The sequence below is a fragment of the Orbicella faveolata genome, unplaced genomic scaffold, assembly GCF_042242905.1.
Source record: "Orbicella faveolata isolate gen_17 unplaced genomic scaffold, um_ofav_v1 contig_3, whole genome shotgun sequence".
Lineage (NCBI taxonomy): Eukaryota > Metazoa > Cnidaria > Anthozoa > Scleractinia > Merulinidae > Orbicella > Orbicella faveolata.
The window spans coordinates 17,099,798-17,119,716 of record NW_028301558.1 but is presented as its reverse complement, the minus strand read 5'-3'; the positions used below and the strand labels follow the sequence as shown (position 1 = coordinate 17,119,716).

At 41.0% G+C, this 19,919-nt stretch overlaps 2 protein-coding genes and 1 pseudogene across 2 annotated transcripts in view; all 3 read right to left on the bottom strand.

The window, feature by feature from the left end:
* The window catches only part of LOC110060814 (uncharacterized), a 67,043-nt gene that overhangs the window by 33,238 nt on the left and 13,886 nt on the right, over positions 1 to 19,919 (bottom strand). Inside the window, exons 16-29 of the mRNA XM_089297336.1 lie at positions 19,344 to 19,576; positions 18,702 to 18,762; positions 17,579 to 17,668; positions 16,677 to 16,739; positions 16,162 to 16,223; positions 15,393 to 15,522; positions 14,844 to 14,932; positions 14,048 to 14,170; positions 13,370 to 13,480; positions 12,920 to 13,095; positions 12,169 to 12,239; positions 11,207 to 11,350; positions 10,620 to 10,667; positions 9,866 to 9,916 (exon numbers count right to left, since the gene is read on the bottom strand). Coding sequence (XP_089153462.1) covers positions 9,866 to 9,916; positions 10,620 to 10,667; positions 11,207 to 11,350; positions 12,169 to 12,239; positions 12,920 to 13,095; positions 13,370 to 13,480; positions 14,048 to 14,170; positions 14,844 to 14,932; positions 15,393 to 15,522; positions 16,162 to 16,223; positions 16,677 to 16,739; positions 17,579 to 17,668; positions 18,702 to 18,762; positions 19,344 to 19,576 — 1,452 coding nt within the window. The remainder of the gene's footprint in view (positions 1 to 9,865; positions 9,917 to 10,619; positions 10,668 to 11,206; positions 11,351 to 12,168; positions 12,240 to 12,919; positions 13,096 to 13,369; positions 13,481 to 14,047; positions 14,171 to 14,843; positions 14,933 to 15,392; positions 15,523 to 16,161; positions 16,224 to 16,676; positions 16,740 to 17,578; positions 17,669 to 18,701; positions 18,763 to 19,343; positions 19,577 to 19,919) is intronic.
* On the bottom strand, positions 791 to 3,599 carry LOC149106677 (uncharacterized; annotated as a pseudogene).
* On the bottom strand, positions 791 to 9,855 carry LOC149106676 (adenosine receptor A2a-like). Its single transcript, XM_089297341.1, has one exon. The coding sequence runs from the start codon at positions 7,966 to 7,968 to the stop codon at positions 7,003 to 7,005; it is 966 nt and encodes a 321-aa protein (XP_089153467.1). The 5' UTR covers positions 7,969 to 9,855; the 3' UTR covers positions 791 to 7,002.

The window sequence follows — 19,919 nt, the reverse complement described above, 5'->3', positions numbered from 1 at the left end:
TGGGTAAAAACAAACAGGTGCCCATAACAAGCTTGTAACTCAAACAACAGCAGACCTGATGACGTGCATGGCAACAGCCAACAAGGACATGATTGGATCGCCAAGGTATCACCAGCAGCTGTGTCTTGTCGCTAGAATAATGCGTAACATAAGGCAGCAAGCAGGCGTCTAAGTCCCAACATGGGAGCCACAGAGGCAAAGCTGAAGTGCCAGTAGTCCAAATGGTGGCACACCTGTTGTAAAGACACAGCTGGCAGCTGCTCCTGGAATAAAGAGGCCCTCATAAGGTTGGATCCTGAGGGAGGTTGTTACAAACCCCCTCCACGTACCACGCTTGGTAATAGGGACTTTAAGCAAATCGCTACGGCTGGCGCTGATACGGCTGCCGGAAGTAAATTTTCCCCAGAATGAGACACTGCGCATGTACGTCGGTTGCATCTAGCCGTAGCGTGAAATCTGATTACGTGAGTCGGGATGTTTTGCCGTAGTGGCAACAACGTTGGGTTTATTTCGCTTCTCTGGCCCTTTTCAAAGGACATATCGGCATTTTAAGAATTCCATTGAATACTGTATCCTTTAAAGTCAGTTTGAGTCAAAGATTGTGTCAAGGTTGCCTCTCATACGCTTTTAAATCCGTATCCTGAATTTACGATAAGTTGTGGCAAAGGTGTTGGAATGGCGAAGTGAGTCAAGTGAAATATTCGTGTTGAGCACGAGGTTGTTTTTTCTTCGGTTAAGTTTGCTTTTAGGGTTTAGTCAAGATGTTTTATATCTGGATAACTATACGATGTTATTTTGCTTCTTTGAGTATTGATATTTGTGTTCTTCACTCGATATTCTTTGAGATATTTGTCTCTGAAATTATATATTTCATCCATCAAATTGTTATGGTACAAAGTGTATGGCATTCGCTTTCGCTCAGAAATAATCTGCATGTTCCTCCTAGGAAGGCGAATAACGGCCGTCGTCCTTTGAGCGAAGCCATTTGGCTGTAAGAAACTAAATAAAAGAGATTTTAAACTCCTTAGCCGATGTTTGTTTCATCTTTGCATTTCGCTTTGCTTGCTAAACTTAAAATTTGGCAAACCACCGAGACGTACTATCCCCAGACCTTTTCAGTCACGGCAGCCGTAGTAGCAACAGCCGTAGTGATTTGCTTAAACTCCCTAATAAGTAGGGGCCACCAGGGTGCAGAGTGTCATTCCGGGACTAAGAGGGTTCCATCCTCCCCTCCATCTGACATGTGGCGCAAAACACGAGGAACCAGGTATGGTGGAGGAAACAGCCAATTGTAATCTCCTGCCTATGAGACAGTAAAGGCGTCAACAGCTTCACAACCAGGGTTGAGGAATCTGCTACAAAACCTGTCCAACTGCCTCGTCTTCACACTCGCAAACCGGTCGACCGTGTGAGGACACAAACACTTGTCCAAGTAAGCAAAACATGAAGGATCGAGCTTATAGTCGTTTGAATCCTCAATCCGCGACAGCTCGTCAGCAACCCCATTCAAATCCCTGCTGATCCATCCCACGGTTAGACGAATGTTAAACTCCCTGCACAGCCTAAAGATATTAACTGCCTCATTGCGAAGGTCGGATTTGCGGCTGCTTATCGAGAGAATGATCTCAGTGTTCTTATTGTCAGTTCTGTGTAGAACCTCCTTGCCTCTTAGCAGGGGAGCAAAAGACTTCAGAACTAGACCAGTTGCCCGCAGTTTCCGGAAGGTGGAGCTCTTGTTACTCTCATCGACTGACCAACTTCCTACTGCCACTTGTCCCCCAACCTGAACAGCAAATCCGCCCCAACCAGAATCACTAGCATCTGAGTAAGTCAAAACTTCAGGCTTCGGACTAGGAGCCCAAATCGGATAGCCTGTATTACGATAATTCTTCTCCCAGAAAACAATCTCACCTTGGGCATCTGCAGATAACTGGAAAGGGCTGTCCCACGAAGCAGCTTGTAGGATGTCCGGTATAAGCTTCTAGTCCAAAGGCGTACCACTGGACCCAGCGTCAAACTCATGGAAGCCAGGAGTCCTGTGAACCGGGCTGCCGTGCGTGCAGATACTACAAACTTATGAGCTATAACATCCCTTAGCACATGGTGAAAAGTATCTACCCTTCGTTGGGGGACTTGAAAAGTTCCGGCACGTAAATTCAGGACATAACCCAACAGCTCCCCGGATTGGACTGGTACCCACTGGCTCTTCACATCATTGGCCACAAAACCGCTACGCCGCACATCCGCTTGCACCATGTCCGAAACCCGCTGTGCTTCAGAGAAATCAGAATCCGCCCCTGCACCATCATCTAGGTAAGTAAATAAACGAATTCCGTGCCTTCTCCAGTGCTTCGTCAGGGCTTTTTGGATCTTTGTAAAGATGAAAGGTCCAACTGAAAGGCCGAAAGGCAAAACGGTAAACTTAAAAAACTTACAGGAACCATCAACCGTCCAAGAGCAGCCAAGGAACTTTGTATGCTCTGGAAAAATTTCTAAATGGTGATATCCACTGGTATATTCAAATTTAAAGAACCAGTCACCTTTTTGGAACAAATCAGCTGCTGTACGTATGTCCTCGTACTTGAATTTACATGATCGGAGATGTTGATTGACATAGCGTAAATCCACAATAAGCCTAAGTTTCCCTGAACTGTTCATGGCTACGCCCAATGGACTGCACACAAGAAGGTCCGCAGGACTACCCTCCACCAATGCACCCGACTTCAGCAATTTAGAAATCTCAGCAGACATAAACTCAGCATTGCATAACGCGCTCCTGTGATTCTGAAAAAACTTCACCTCAGGTAACTCAACAAACGGCAAACAATAACCTTCACGAATAACTCTCAGTAGCCAATTACTTGCACCGATATTTTGCCAGAAAGCAATGTTCTCTCTCAAGTGACCTTTGACAACAACACAACTATGATTAACGTCAACAAATAAATCATCTCTGATCATATCATATAAGGAGTCACTCACAGAACCATCACAGCAGAGATCGTTGGCCGTTCCGGACATCAGGAATTCATTGGCTTCTTTGTTGATAGTTTCCTGTGGACTGTCCAACGGCTCCTGCCCCATTCTGGGCGTTGGCAGCACGGCATTACCTGGCAAAGTGTCCTGGCTTGAAGCAACGAAAACAGACAGACCGCCCGTCACGTGACTGACTCTGTTTTCCCGCCACTAATGGCGTCGCGTAACTCGCATTACTGCGGTCGAGGATAACCCTCCTTTCCGAAGCACGTGGAATAACTCCTTTAGCCTTCGGAACCTTGGGGGAAGCCGCTCGTTTTTTATTCCTCCCTCAACTGTTTGCTTTCCTTCACGGCCTTCCGTATCTTCTTTTCGTCATCCGAGTCGCTAGCAAGCGGATCGGCGGTATAGCAAGCGACCGTATCCCAGCCGTACTTTTCGGCAAGTAAGATGTTCTTGTTCCTTTCCACGAGCAAATCCTTACCTTCGGTGAGCTCTTTAGTACAGTCCTCGCCGTCATCCGTCGCCAGCGCTTCGTCAATTTTTTCTAATACTTCCTTGTTTAGTTGGTATTGCTTCTTTTTACCGGCGAAGCGAAACTCTGGATCTGCTGCACGGGGTTCTCAGCGTTCTGAGATTTCGAGCTCGCCATTTCGCTCTGTAAGCGCTTCAATTCGGTAGCATTGGCTTACTGCTGTTTCAGAGGCTCCTTCGCCCAGTCCGGTGGTTCTAAAGAGACGCGGAGAGGCGAAGAACGTACATACTACTCCTACTCGACCCGCCACGAGAACTGCGATCAGATGTCCGATCATCGCCGCTTCGCCCGGAAGAACAATTCGTTGGGCTCTTGTTGTAGGGTTCAAGCCGTTTAGCCGCTCTAGATTTCGTACGAGAATTATCCTTTGCCATCAGAAACGGAAGAAATCGAGAACACAGCAAACAAGCGAGACGAACAGACTGAAAATTTAAAGAACTAAACACACATGTCAGGCAATGGCGGATGGCAAAACAAAAACTGAAACCATACACAAGCCACGTGACCTGAACCCCACCCCCACCCCCGCACACCTGTACCCAGACTCCCAGCCGTGTGTGAGAAAAACGTTTTCCGCTTCTTTCGTTCCTCAGCCAACGGAAAACCACACTTAATGAGCAAAACAATACCTGTGCACGTGCGTTATAATTCTTGGTATATTTCTTTGCAGTGCTCTGCAAAAAACGTGAAATGACCAAAGTCTGCGTTGTCTGAAGAACATAAACTACCGATGGCTAATTCTTTAAATTCAGTTCTATTTCCAATGCAACACTGTGTTCCACGTTAAGTTTGCTTGACAGTTAGAAACGAACTAAATCACTTCTCGCAAGATTCGTATTTAAAAGATATATTGATATTGTTTACAATCGAAGTTGTCCTCGGCGTCGCCGTCGTGGCTACTTAAATTAAGAACCTTGAAAATTTGTACACCTGCGTTGTAAACGTACATTTCTTAACCATCCTCTACAACAACAACGTGAAATGACCAAATTCTGCCCCATTTGGAGAACGTGAACGACAGCGGGTAATTATTCATATTTTCATTTGGAATTGAACGCTGACGTTACATATTTAACTGGAGAAAGTTCTGGGAGCAATAACGAATTGATTTGGTGCACAGATGCTGATCAACAGATGCCCGCTAGCTTTATAGCTAAAGCGTATATGACATCAAAAATACTTTCTGCTTATTTGTAAGACCTTTAAAACTACAGAAGAATGGCGTTTTTCTTTTTGAAATATCTGTTTTCGTTTTAGAGACATTGACGTTTTGCTATTATGCAAATTAGATCGGTGAGGACGTCATCATAAGGTTTGCAACTAAAAAGTGGTAAAATACTGAATAAACGATATCTCTGCAATTATTGAAGCAGTGTCCTTGAAACTTGGCACCACAAATGTGCATTACAAAAGAAACAAAATGACACCCTTAGTGCTGTTGCCATGACAACAGTTTTGCCGCTGGTGCTGTCGTAATAAAAACTGAAATTCCCAGTTTTTGTCTTAAACAAAGAACCATCTAACCCAATAGCACTAAGGGTGTCATTTTGTTTCTTTTGTGAGGCACATTTGTGGTGCCAAGTTTCAAGAACACTGCTTCAATATTTCTAGAGATATTGTTCATTCAGTGTTTTACCATGTTTAGTTGCAAACAATATGACGTCATCACTGATCTAATTTGCATAACAGAAAAACGTCAATATCGATCTCTAAAACGAAAAAAGATTTTCAAAAAGAAAAACGCCGTTCTTCCATATTTTGAAAGGCCTGTCAAATAAGCAGAAATTATTTTTCATGAATACACTTTAAGCAGTTACATTCCAGAAATAAACGCCAGACAGAACTGCTGACTGAGCGCTCGTCCACACTAAGCCGGAGAAATTTAAAAACGGCGTTTTCACTCTGAAAACACATCAGATGTTTTTTGTCCACACTACACCGGAGAAGTAAAAAACGCAACAATTACCGGTCATTTTAGATTTGTGTTTAGGGAAATCTCGGTCAAGGAAATCACATGAATATCGTGGAGCCATCCATTTCGAAAAGCTCGATTTCAAAATGTTTTCCATCCAAACTAAACGTAAGGCCGGCGTTTTCAAATTCTTCCGGTTTGAAGAGCGTTTTCGAAAAGCTCCGTTTTCATGACGGATTAGTGTGGACGATGGGCCAAACCAGAGAAACAAAGTTCCGTTTTTTAATTTCTCCGGCACAGTGTGGACGGGGCCTTGCCCCATTATCAGAGGCATGCTCAGGGCATCCTAACAATAAACACAAACGATCAGCTTGTCCTCATCGCTAGATCTATTCATACAAGAATATAGGAACGACGTGCATATAATTTTATTCTCCCACCGAACTTGAAAATGACCGTTCAACGGTCGAAACGTCAATCCCTTATAGCGTTAATTTTTATCACAAAATCAATTTCAAAGAACTTATTGATTCGAAGAATGCAAGAGCCTAAAAACCATATTTTTGGAAATGAAATTTCCAGAGGAAAAAATGTGATTCTCCTTGTAACAAATTTCACACCTCCAAAACTAGAACAAAAACTGTATCGCGCCAGAACACAGCCCTGCACGCATCATCTTGCCCTTCAAAGAGTAGAAATCTGCCAATTTTGTACGCAGAGCTATCCGACTTTTGAAGGAAAATTGATCACGTACTGATTACAACCAGTCCTCCGGCACAAGCAAGAACATCTCAGAAGATATGAAAGTTACCGAAACAAAGCCCTAACTAGTAAACCAATAATGTGTTGAATATGAATTTTAATGTCATTTGGACAATATATAGGCCACACGACACGCCATCTCCGCCTACGCATTGAAGAGCACAGATGTTCTGCGATAGGTAAACACATCTTAAAGAAATAATAATAATAATCACTTTATTTAAGTGTCGATGTATTTAGCACTAATGTGCTAATTGGGGACACTGTAAATAAATAAACAAATATTTCAAATATAACATAAACTATTAAGAATCCCAGCTGGTGGGAGGCTGACCAGTTGGCTATTTACACAACGTGGCCGAGGAGTTGAACTCGGGGCTACCGAGAACAAATCCAGATAGCGGTAGGGCGGAGGATTTGAACTAGGGACCTCCAGATTTCAAATCCGGCGCCCTAAATCACTCGGCCACGCCGCCTCCTGTGGAAAGTTTTGAAATGTCATGTTTTTATACCGTTTATTCTGAAGTATTTTTAGACAAGAGGGCGTGATGCAGGCACTAGCCCTCTCGTGTACGTATAAGATGCATTTTGCAGGGACAGCACGCCTACTGGTTAACGAGTACCAGATGCGAGACAAGATTTTGTTCCCACAACAAAACGAGCACATCACACGAGGAAAAACTGTCACTGCAACATGTCCCCTAGAGTGTGTCGACTTTCAAACATTTCTATAACGAGCGTCGTTCTTGTTTCTCCTGAAAAACCAACAAACCAGGGAGACAGTCGTGAGACCCTTTGTTGAATTCCCAGAGTATTCCTACAAGTACGTGTCACACTCCTTGCCCTCGTGTTTTTCTGTTGTCTGGTCTTTATGCTTCGTGTTTTTCTCTGTTCCTACCCCACGAGACGAGGAAGGAATGCTTTGTTTCTTCGAGAAGCCTTCCATCTGAGAATTCTTTTGACAGAAATTCCGAATGACCACTTTGAAATCCGGTTTTAGGAAAGCATATATTAGTGGATTTACAAGCGAACTAGTCGCTACTGTGAAAAGCGAAATAGTGTCCAAAACACAAGGAAGAAGGTCAGACCGATTCAAAACATTGTAGACGGTGGTTAAGTACAAGATCGGCAACCAAGAGAGTAAGAATGCCGTGGAGACTATGCAAAAGACTTTCGCCACCTGGGCGTCTGATGAGATACGTCGACGCTCCTTTCTCTGCTCTCTCGCGGATTCAAAGTTTTTCCTCATGGTCAAGCTTCGTCGTACTTGTCTGAAAATCCGAACATAGGCGAAGGTTACAAAGATGTAAGGCACGATAACACCAAAGAACTCCAAGCACACCACGTACACAATGTGGATTGTTTTGGTGGGATTCTTGTCCCAGGCTAACGGAAGTACGGTGTATATGGCTGGAATCAGCCACGAAACTACGATGGCTCTTTTGAAAAGCTTCGGTGCGAGATACGGGTAAAGTAGCGGCTTGATTATAGCAACATAGCGATCGTAAGTCACTGCGCAAATGTTAGCGACGCCAGAGAGTAGTATTAAGGTAATGAAGTAGTCTGTCACAAGCGATGTGGGCTTGATGAGTAATATAGGCAGCAAAACACCTCCTGTTAGAATGTCCGATACAGCGAGTGACAATACTAACCAGTTTGTGTAGGTTCGTAGAGTTTTGTTAAAACAAACAAGAGCGCAAACGGAACAATTTGCCACCACGATAATGACCGAGAGAATACCAAGAGAAACAGAAACGTAAATCTCCTTCGATGGTTCGGCCATGTTTGTTGCTTGGGTTAACCCTCAAGACATCAGTTCAGAGTTGTTAAATTGAGCCACTGGTCGTTATGTTTGCTTTTCTTTTGAATGCAAGTTTACTTTTTAGCAATAGCAATTCTGATGAGTAAGGCTTGCACCCTCACACAGTAAGTGCTTTATGGTAATTTTAACGCATTATTAGAGACTTTGTTTTAGATCCACGTTAACGCAAATACGGGTCACATGACCATAGCCAGACGTCATGTTTCAGGTTTTCGACACACTTTTTGAACGTCAAGAGGTTTCACGCGAGTCATTTACCTAAAGTTTTATTGCCTTGAATTTTATTTTATGCCACGTTCAAATGCCGAAATGGAATAAAGTAACCCTTTTTCTACAATTTGGTTATAATTTTTCGGCAAATAAGTAATTGCCTAGCCTTTTATTGTTGTTTGTAGAAAGGTGCCAATATGGCAGCGGCTTAAGTTGAATGTATGTTTTATGATGATGTATTTCTTTAGAAAGCTGCACGTGCTAGAAAACATACTGTTTCTTTCCTGTTTTCCTCAGTGGGCGTAATTTTGACAATTTCCAATGCATTGAGGAGTTGATTTCTATTCGCTCCAATTTACTTCGATCTAAATCGACTAGCGTCCGAACGGCGAACGGAAAACGTCAAACGCCTAACCTCAAACTGTAGTTAGATGTTTGCGGTTAACGTAGCTCTAAAGGTCTCTGATAGCCTCCAAAGCCAGGGGCTTGAGATTTTGTGTAAATTGACAGTTTTTGCTTAAACCACACGATGTATTTGAAATTCAAATCTTATATTAAATGACAAAACACGTTTCGGATGAATCATCATCCATCGTTAACCTTTTTTAAGTTTAAGTTTTCGCTACAGGCCTGCCCATAGACCTCCTTATACGGCTTCACAAGCTTGAAGAGCTTGCACTTACTGCGATGGAATCACTAATTGCGATGAAATAAATGTTACCAATGAATTTATTGATCTACCTGGAAACATAAATAAACTAAACCGCTAAACCGTCAAATTTCCAAAGGGGCTTCACAGGGACAATATTACGTAAGACAAAAATCTCAACATAAATATTTAAACGCTGTAATCACAAATACTAAATTTGATTTAAACGTTCAAAAGTTGAATTCATCCTGGCAACGCGAAGACCTCAGATGTTTCCTGTCCCGAATTTGACAAAAACATGCGTGGTGTTTTCTGCACGTCTAAACGGCCTTATTTCACTACTTTGCGTGTCTCAACTTTACATTCGTAAACAAAACAAAGCAGGAGATTGCTCGCCAAAATGAAGAAAAACAAAATTAACAAACTGCTGCTTTACTGAGAATTTAAGAATGCAAAACTGAACCGCGTTCCGATACTCCACGTAATCATCGTCGTTAGATTAAATTACTATTATCGCTAATTATAGTTTCTAAAATGTTACACATGCGTTATTCAACTAGTTTGTTCGGTCCGTACTGGAGAAATGTTGGTCTCGTTGTTTTGTTTTTGCAGGTTTATGAAACGAGCCGCAAATTGAGTATTTATTATAATGGCTCTTTTTGTTCTGCCGATAAATTTTAATGTGTTTCCGCGACCCATTCTCGGCAATCGTGCGCGCGAAAAGTAAGCACTGATCTACGTTTCTCACGTCGCTTTTTGTAAATATTTAACTGAAATTGTCCCCCGAAAAAAATGTTTATTTTGTACAATGAATTGAAAAAGCGATTCGCCGAAATTAATATCGTGAGCGGTTCATCTTGGCGGCCCGTAATGCAAAGTTCGGACCGCTAAGAGAACCAATCAGAATTGTCCTTTTCATCGCGGACCAGTTCAGCCATACAATAAAAACACTTATGTTATTGAAAATTAATGAGAACTTAATCTTTGTCCCCTACTTACCCCACACTGATGGACTTCAAGACACATATCTGGTATCCTCTGGTATGGGAACTATAACATAAAACAAATAAAAGAACACACTGCACTAAGCCCAAAATTGCAACTGGAAAATAACCGCGAAGAATAAAATACATCCCTCCTCGCAGCTGGCATCTCACTTGGTCCCCAAGACCATCGAAGATGTCGGTAGCCTGCGTCGCGGACAGTCTAAACCACCGGTATAATCCGTCTGTGGAAGCTACACGTATTTGTACTAAGGATTCATTTCTAACTTTTAAATTGTTCGATTCTTCACCAAGTTCTCTCTTGCAGAGCCAACAACCTGACAAAATTCTAGGGGTAGCGTGCAATGTCAGTCGGTCGGTCCCTCAGTCAATCAATCGGTCAGTTGGTTAATTGGTTGGTTGGTCCATTGGTCGGTCAGTCAACTGACCGATCAGTCGTTCGTTCGTTCGTTCGTTCGGTCGGTCGGTCGGCGGTCAGTCGGTAGAGCAAGCAACAAGCAGTCACTCAGTCAGTCAGCCACAGACAGTCGGATAGACAGCCCGTTAGACAGGTTACACATGTAATTGTTTAGCACTAGCTACTTATTTGGCTCACTGGTGGATTGGATGGGAACAGATCCTACTTTGACTTCTTATACACACAAGTCATCTAAACAACAAACTGCTCGTCCATTTTGTTGGTTATTGACAATTACAATCTTTCCACCCTCTCGTCCTTCCCGCATTACACTGTTGTACTCTGTACTTACATCGTGTTCATCTTGTTTGCTTGACAGAGTCGAATACGGAAATAACACCTGAGAGAAAACAAACAAACAAATTTACTAAGTGTTGCCCTCCGAACGCTATTCTGATACCGTGATTAAAGGGAATGTGTCAGGATTTTAGCTAAATTTAGCCATAGGAAAAATAAAACTAACAACTTAAAACAGTGAAGGAACATTTCAATAACACAGCAAATACAAAAAAGGTGAGGATGGACAGAAATTGAAGAAGATTAAAACGGATTGCGATATAGGTTTTTGAAAAACCGTTAGGCTGAACAGTTTTCAAAGTTAATCTCGTTTGTTTATCCCTTTAATTATAACGCCCGATTGAAATATTTCTTTGTAATGAAGCTATGGTTTACCATTTAGTTCTATAGGATTAATTTATCGTGTCTCATAGTGAGTATGTGGTAAAACGCAGTTAAATAGACTTAGTGTAACGCAGTCATTTCAAATTAAGGGTTTCTCCACGAGCGACTGTGAAAGAAATTCCAAAGCACTCCAGTGACTAAGTTTTACGCTAACTCTTCTGTTAGCCTCTGAAACCGCACTTCAGCACAATGACGAACCTTTATTCCTTCTGGAGATGTCTGCGCGTGCCCTGTTGCCACCATCTCGAGGCTGAGTATGACGTCATGTTCAGTGTTGGTGTTGTAAAGTTCGATGGCAAATCTGTGACATCCAGCGACTAAAGACGCGCTCTTACATTTCACCTGGAATCAACGGTGGTAAGTTCAAAATAAGATAGAGACATGAAACAGGGCTTTATTACCATATCTTAAGAAAGAATCAGTGTGAGACACAAACGCGCTGATTTCCAGATCAAGTTATCGTTGTTTAACGCTGGCTGGAGTCAGCGGGCGCTTTAATTTCCATTCGATGGAAAATTCTGGTTTGAATTTCCGGAAGTGTATAGTGACGAATGGAACAGCATTTTCTGGAATTCCGGAAAAGAGGACAACCTTGCGAAGTCTCCCCAAATTTTCGGAAATTCCTTACAATTACCATGAATTTCCGTTCTATTTGATCTTCCTCCCGGAATTTCCAGAATTGTACGTTGAATTGTTCGCTTTTCGGAAATTCAACAATTTTCGGATTTTCTGGAAACTTTCACCGGAAATTTGCGTACCATTTGTCCCCATCTCGAGATTGTCGGAAGTTCTGGTTGAATGGAAAGCGCTTAGCATGCGATGTGCTCTTGGACAAGACACATTACTGACTCACAATTCTTCCTTTCACTGAGAAGTATAAATGGCTACCGGGAAACTGTTGGGGAAATCTGGTAGAATGCTGCTGAGGGGTACCTTGAGATGAACTACCTGCTGCCTAAGCTGGCCTTGTGACTCTGCTTGGTCCGAGTTAAACTAAGTTCTTGAACACAAAGAGTGACCTCTGGTCAGTCTACTAAATCTTACAATCAGATACACAGACACAGGAAAAAATGTTACACTTCACGTTCATACAACTGACTCCTGGCAATCTATGACAACATCTACTAAGTATGCGAAGGAAAACAGAATCTCGATTTTACCTTGGCGAAAAGCAGTTGATCATTCACCATTTCCCAGAATGCATCACTGCTCTCGTCACTCCACTCGTTCTCTGTTGACATAAATTTACCATGATTAGCAAATAAGAAATATTTAATAAAATAGATTTCTCAAACTCATTTACAACTAATCAAGATTACACTGGAGAAATCAACGGTATTGGATATCTGATCTTAATTTGCACATACTATTTAGTTTCCTCTCTCCGTTTTCTCCTTAGTTTTAGCATCGCTTGGGAAGATATATCAAAAACTCGAGAAGGTTTACCACAATTCAAAATACCTGGAAGCTAGTCAAAAATACTCCACTCCACGTCGTAGTTTCGTCTCTCTTCTCGGTGTTTGATGATGTGGTGAAACATTGTCTCTCGTGTCTGATATATCACTTACAAAACGTACAATAACCTGCATAATTTGGGGTTTCTTGTGGAAAATTGGCGGCAAACGCGAGAGAGGAGTCTCAGCCGTTGTGTACATTCCTATTTTGAGCGCGTTAATAATAATAATAATAATAATAATAATAATAATAATAATAATAACGAATATTTGTACAGGATAGCCCTTCAGTGCAAGAGTACTGTTATCAAAGGGGTCCTGTCTAAATAACATAATATAAGGATAAAAACTAAACTAAGTTTAGAACGACTTCGTAAAATATTAACTACACTGGTTAAAGACAATGGTACTGTGTTTGACAAACTTTCTCTTTACATTAAGTCCTTCGATTACTTACCAAGAGGGTCGACGTTGACCAGAGAACATTCAATAGCCTGGAGGGGCAGCTGTAAAATGCTTTTCCAGGCAGGAACAATCCTATCTGTTGTTACCCACTCTCTGTCACCAAAGTCCACATAAAACACATCATATTCGTTTTCTGGTCTGCTGCCCAAGACACGGGCTCGATACCACCTGGTAGAGGAAAGTTATCGGTTATACAAATGACTTTCGGCCGTTTCTACTGAAAACATGGCCGGGCAATTCATCAATTGGATGTCTTTTAGGGAGCAGCATGGTCGAGAGATCGATGTGATCCGCCGACACAGGAAACTTTGTAGCACTGTGACTAAACAACGACAGCATTTGATTGAGATAATGATTTAGCGATGAATATAAACTTAAATTGACAAAAAAAAGAACCTCAATTTGCACCGCATACAAAAGCGTGTTTGTCTATTGAACTCACATGTCGTCCTCTGTAAACTTTGCGACACAGAGAGAACCAATGGTGATTTCGCTTCCCTCCGAATCAACTCTGCCAACTTCAGAGTTAATCTTCTGTTTCAGATACTCTAAGCTATAAATAAACAAGACAAATATAACATGTAGATATTATTGAACTAGCACGAGGTCCATAACAGGAATATATTACATATTGCCATTTTAAAGGAGCTCAGTCACGGTTTGCGCATATTGAAAAGTTTAGCCTCAATTTTTCAAATTCGTCGTTTGTAATCCGTGTCAATCTTCTCCATCCTTAGCCATCCTCGTTCCTTTATGGTTTATCATTATGTCTTTGGTGTTTTTCTATCTTATTAAACTGTTATTCTCAGGTTTCCTACCATTTAAAGGTAATTTTGTACGTGGCCAAAATAACTCAAAATACCGTGACTGAGCCCCTTTAAGGTTTTAATCAAAAAGAAGGTCACGCAAAAAACAGAAAGAGCCAGCCTGGACTGAACAAACGGCTTCAACATATACTAAATACTTTTAAAGTTTGTAAACTGAAATTGTTATGAAATTGCAATTGCAAATTTTAAACTGACATTGCAGTGCCGTGCAAATTAAGAATGAATGATTAATTAGCCCGCTCTCAACCAATCACGATAGTATATGGGCTGTAAGTTCCATAACCGTTACTCACCTTTCTTCTGATGATCTCAATTGGACAAAGAAGAGTTCTGGATTTTCCACAGCAGACACATAAACAGATTGGAAACCATCCTCGGGCAACACAGCTGTTTCCAGTGCGGGTGACTGCTCAGCACTAAAAAGAATGTTAATAATTAAGGCGTGAGTACTCGCTAGATAAGAGTGATAACGTTAAATAAAAAGGAGACCAATGCCTCCCGAGAATTAACCACTCTTCGCAAACTCATTAACAAAATAATACCCGTGAAAGTGTTTCGATATGTGCTCTCAACTGACATAGATCTTTATGATTTCATGACTCCGTTTTAACTTCAATAGAGAATATTTATCAACAACTCGACTAGACGTGTCATCACATTTTCAGACATCTAAAAGATCGTTAAAAATACTCCGCTACGCGTCATATTTTCAGCTATCTTCTTGTCGGTTCTCGATGTTGAAAAGAAAAAAAGGTAAATCACGGCTCTCGTGTTTCATATAACATTTCCAAACAACTCAAAGCTAGTCAAAAACAATCCATTGTCGCTGTGTTTTCAACTCTGGAACTTTAAACTTTGAAACACTGTCTCACGTACGTGATATTTATCAAGTTCTTTCTTGAAATCAAATACTTCAGTGTTTTCGTGCATCAGTGAATTTTTACGAGTGCACGAGAGTTTCGGGTTATACGGCAGGCAGGTGATTCGCGCACTCTGAGCTCGTTTAATGTCGATGACAACTGAAGAAATCTTTTTCTTCCTGTTTGATTACACCAATATCCGACAAGGATGATTTCGTGGTACATGTACCTTGTCTCTCCAGTGCTACTGCTAGCTGCACCTTCCAGGGGTTGAAGGTCAATCACGCCTTCACAAAGGTTTCTGAGCAGGCGCACATGCTAGAAAAAGAGATAAGAAACTACGCATATAGTTACGGTCCAACTCTTCCAAGTGACTAGCCCTACAAAGTTACCACCTCTGTCAATAGCACAACAATTCTTTTATTCAAAAGAATGCGCCTGTCTCAAGCTTCAGCGACTACTCGACTGTGTTAAATACGAAAAATTCTTATTAAAACAATTTCAACGTTCTCTGGTTGTAAATTTAGATTGAAATAAGCTTTCGGCGCCTTTGACGAAGGCCGCTGGCTGGCAGCTGAAAGCTAATTATAATATAAATTTTCATTTTAACCGAAAATTATCTCACAGAAAATAATTTTTGCCAAACAAAAACAGAAAACAGAAATCGTCTTCGGAGCTGAAAACATCTGCTGCACTGCAGCACTGTTCCAGCGCACCCAAAGACTTCCAAGACTCCTTTGAAGTTCTAAATAGCCCTTTCAGTACAATATACACCCACCTGCTTGTTTTCAGTAGCACGTTTTTCCTTTAGCAGCTCCAGTCTGATGTTAACGACATTAGTTGTAACCTTAATGTTTTCCAAATACTTCCTTTCAACCAAAGGATCCAACCACATTGTGTTGCCTAAGCTAAAATGTAAAATGATCTGATAACGTCAGAGACAAGAAAACAGACTAACTTCTCTAACAGCGGCAACGGGGTAAACAGGGCTCACTTTCAAGTAGCTATCGAAATCCAGCAAGGTTTACTGTTAACCTAAAAGCGGTGTTGCAATAAGCTATGTTTGGTACGACTTGGATTGTAATTACGTTGCGATGTGACAAGACAAGTGCTTCTTGGTGTATGTCTAACCAGTGAAAAATGTCGTTGCAGTATCTCTACAATCGCCGTCAAAGTAGCACTTCATTCTACTCAACGCAACATTTTCCTATAAGTCACCGTTCATTTCAGGGTCTGATACACAAGACAATTGCAATTGCACTTACGAATGGAATGACAACTAAATATACATTGCACATGTATGTCAAGTTTGATCGTTTCCATGGCCCATTTGCCTTGAACCCTGAACTAAGGTTTGAGAGCTCGGTTTTAATAGAGCCGAGCAAAACACCGGTAATAAATAGTAATAAACTGAAGGAACAAAAAAAAAGCCAACAAGGTTGCTTCTTAAAAGAGATATTAACACAAAGAACAAGAATATAATTCTTTCTTCTTAAAAAAGATAATACTTGTGCAAAGAACACGAACGTTAATACAATCTATCTCACCTCAAAACAACTTTCCCTTCCATTTCCTTGCCTTCAATAAGGTGTGCAACAAAGGATGACGTCTGTATTAACAACAGAAGTCAAGACATTTTCGTACGATGTCAAGACAAAGTAACTGAAATAACTGCCTGCTTAAATGTCTTCCCCACTCAGCCATATCCCCTTACTAAGTGCTGAAGACCTCAGTTGTTAAAACAAATTGTCAGTGCATGTTAATGTAACGTAGAAAGTTACTGAAAAACAGTTTTCATTAATTACCTGTAACTAACAGGTTTTTAAAATAATGACTAAGAGTCTTAAACTTGTCATATCTTTTTCATGCACCAGATGAACTCAACACAAACATGTTTCATTCCTCGTTTTATTTTTCTTTAACAGAGCATCAAAACCACACGTTTGCTTATTTTCCTTGCCTCTCCCTCGGTGCAATAATTGTCTTGCTCAAATAGTTTCCCTGAGACTGACTATGGTTCAAACATGTCCAAACCCACTAACGGGTTCACTGGTGTACGTACCTCATCTGTCCATTCCAGTTCTTTGTCCAAAGGCTGCACTCTGCAGGCAAACACTTGAACAGCCTAGCCATAACAAAATAAAAACACAGCAAGGAAGAAATAAATTTACTGAGCTCTTTATTCTCTGTGTGTTCTAAAGATGCAGAATCCTAGATTGCAGATTAATATATACTATATGCATAATATATTAATATATTAATATATGCATCGGAACAAGTGTCCCGTATACTACTGGAGCTTATCCCGATTATGTAAAATCAACACCCAAGGCCCTGTCCACACTAGGCCGGAGGAGTTTGAAAACGGAGGCTTCACCCTGAAAACACATCAAATGTTTTCCGTCCACCGAAAAAATTTGAAAACGCAACAATCCTCGGAACCTCGTCGTTTTCGAAAAGTTTCGTTTTCGAAATGTTTTCTGTCCACATGAAAACGCACAGCCGGCGTTTTCAAATTCCTCCGGTTTGAAAAGCACTTTCGAAAAGCTCCGTTTTCATGACAGACTATTGTGGACGGAATTCCTAACCGGAGAAAGAAAGTTGCGTTTTCAAATTCCTGCGGCGTAATGTGGACGGCGTTTAAGAGTATCTCCACTCCATATTGGCCAGGATAATGCTCCATTGCAGCTTTACCCCCTCTAACAGCATTCAAGGTGCTTGTAACCATTTACACCCAGTGAAAGCTTTCGTGTAGTAATTTCACGTGGGGCTATGAGGACGTTTCCTAAATTTTGCATGATGAAATTTAAGGTGTCTTTTCTTCAATCATGAACTTGGTCACTGCCAACAGACTGAAAATCAAGCGTTCTTGTTTGACATCAGTACTTGGGGAATGCTTTTAATCGTGCTAAGTTGGGCAAACAGAATATCATGCACGGAAGAAAGCCAGCAATATGAACGTACCTGGTGTGGACAAGAATGAAATTGAGGAGGGAGCTGAAGAAGTCTGTCGCTACGTATCTCTTCAGTAACTCCACTATCGACAAAATGAACCTAAAACAAGAAAGAAACTTGTAGTTAATAAGAAAATTAGAGGAAGAATGATAATGCAAAACGGTACCTACGATTTTTCTGGGGCTCAAAAAAAAAAAAAACAAGTCCTCAAGTTGTGGAGTATCGGATGTTTTAAGATGGATTCTTATAATTTTAAAGGGTTGAAATCAGAATTTTTGTTATTAAGTATAGTGGGACCCTGACTATTAAATTCTGTTCGTTTACAGGATAGCAGATTGAAAGCTTAAAGGAGCTAAGTCACGGTTTACGCATCCTCAACAATTTAGCCTAAATTTTTCAAGTTCGTCGCTTTCAATCCATGTCAATCTCCTCCATCCTTAACCATTCTTGTTCCTTCATGGTTCATCATTATCTCTTTGGAGTTTTTCCAAGTTAGTAGACTATTATTTTCAGGATTCCTATAATTTAAAGGTTATTCTGTGCGCGGCCAAAATAACTTAAAACACTGTGACTGGGCTCCTTTAAAGGTTCCAAAATAAAGAAACCGACTGAGCTTCCCACTGAGCCAACGAATGTGGGCATAATAACAAGGTGATTGTAATAGTGAGGTATCTGTAAGAACAAGGTGGCTTTTAAGGTACACCACTTTTATCGCACAGTGACTAGCCACAGTAATCTGCCTTGTTTTGCTTTCAAAATGTCTCAATCATTTACACCAAGAGTGCGTTCCTTTGGGGTGATCTGGAAAAGGATCAGTGATCCAAGATCACTCGGATCATGGTGCATCAAAGGAACCGATGAATCCACTCTGGTCATGGATTCGTCGGTTCCTTTGATGAACCACGATCCGAGTGATCTTGGATCACTGATCCTGATCCAGTTCACCCCGGGAACGCATCCCAACTCTCTATTTCGTATTCTACAGGCTCTAACAGAATAGAACATAAAGAAAGGTCAAGATTAATGTTTAGAATTTACTAATGAAAGTCTGAAACGTATCGTGTTGAGTCAGCTACTTTCATTCTCTTAATTTCATTATTAACAATAATTATGGTTTAAACATCATTATTACCAGCACTTCCGATGGTGTTTTGCTGTAGTCATCTCTTTTAGTGACTTTACAGACCTTCACTCTAAAAACCAAACAATAAAAAAAAAAATCCATTTCTGGCTCATTTGATACAGACCTTTCTGGTGGTTCGTACCTGGTTAAAAATTTCTTTCTTTACTAAGACATTTGCTTTAATTTAACATGTTCAAGTGATTTAACTATCAAGTCAATCCTTGTCTTAAGAATTAAGCACACGGATCAATAGATCATCAGTTGGTGCTGGTATTAAATTCCATTTTCAATAGCATGAGTAACTAAGAGCATTACTACTCTTCGCTTGATTACCAGCCACTGTTAGGGAAATGAAGCCACGCCCCTGAACTGGAAACTGTCTGTGGGAGGAACAAAGCAGACAACACAACTCGAGAGGGCAACTGAAATTGAGCACTACTCCTTGTGAATGAGATGCTGTTCCATGGCCGCTTACATTTTCTATGTTCTTGAGTGAAGAAGAAGGACTATGCGAGTTAAGAGTATTTGCCTAAAAACACAACATTGCAACTCAGGCCATGGTTTGTCCCTAAATCTGTCAATCTGGGGTCGAAGGTAGAAACCAGCAGGAGTGATTGCATGTGTAGTACTTGCATTATTCTAGTTGAATACCTGTGGAAGGAATTGCTGTTTTCCAGCTTTACACAACACAGATCACCGGCAACAATCAGTTCCTGCTTCACACGGTGATTTGGGTCGGCATACCATCCACTCACAGCCATAGTCAGATCCAGGAACTCAGTGCTGTCGGCAATTTCACTAGACATCTGGTTTCCATCTGTAGGTTTATGCTCCAGGATTCGCACCCAATAACACGATGCATCTATGACATTGAGAATCAGCACCTAGAATGAGATAGAAATGTTGTTTAAATCCTTAAAGGAGCTCAGTCATGGTATTTTGGGTTATTTTGGCCACTAACAAAGTTAACTTTAAATGGTAGGGAACCTGAAAGTAATAGTTTACTAAGATAGAAAACCACCCAAGAAATAAATTAAAACATAAAGGAACAAGGATGGATAAGGATGGAGAAGATTAACTCGGATTACAAACGACGAACTTGAAAACTTTAGGCTAAACTTTTCAAGATCAGCAAATCGTGACGTAGCTCCCTTAAGACAGGGAGAGTCAAATTTAGTGATGAACTTAAACTAATTCTAGTTCCTGACGGATAAAGCAGGGCTATTG

What these genes read in the sequence shown, in the direction of transcription:
- LOC149106676 (XM_089297341.1), bottom strand. Translation starts at nt 7,968, where the DNA reads ATGGCCGAACCATCGAAGGAGATTTACGTTTCTGTTTCTCTTGGTATT.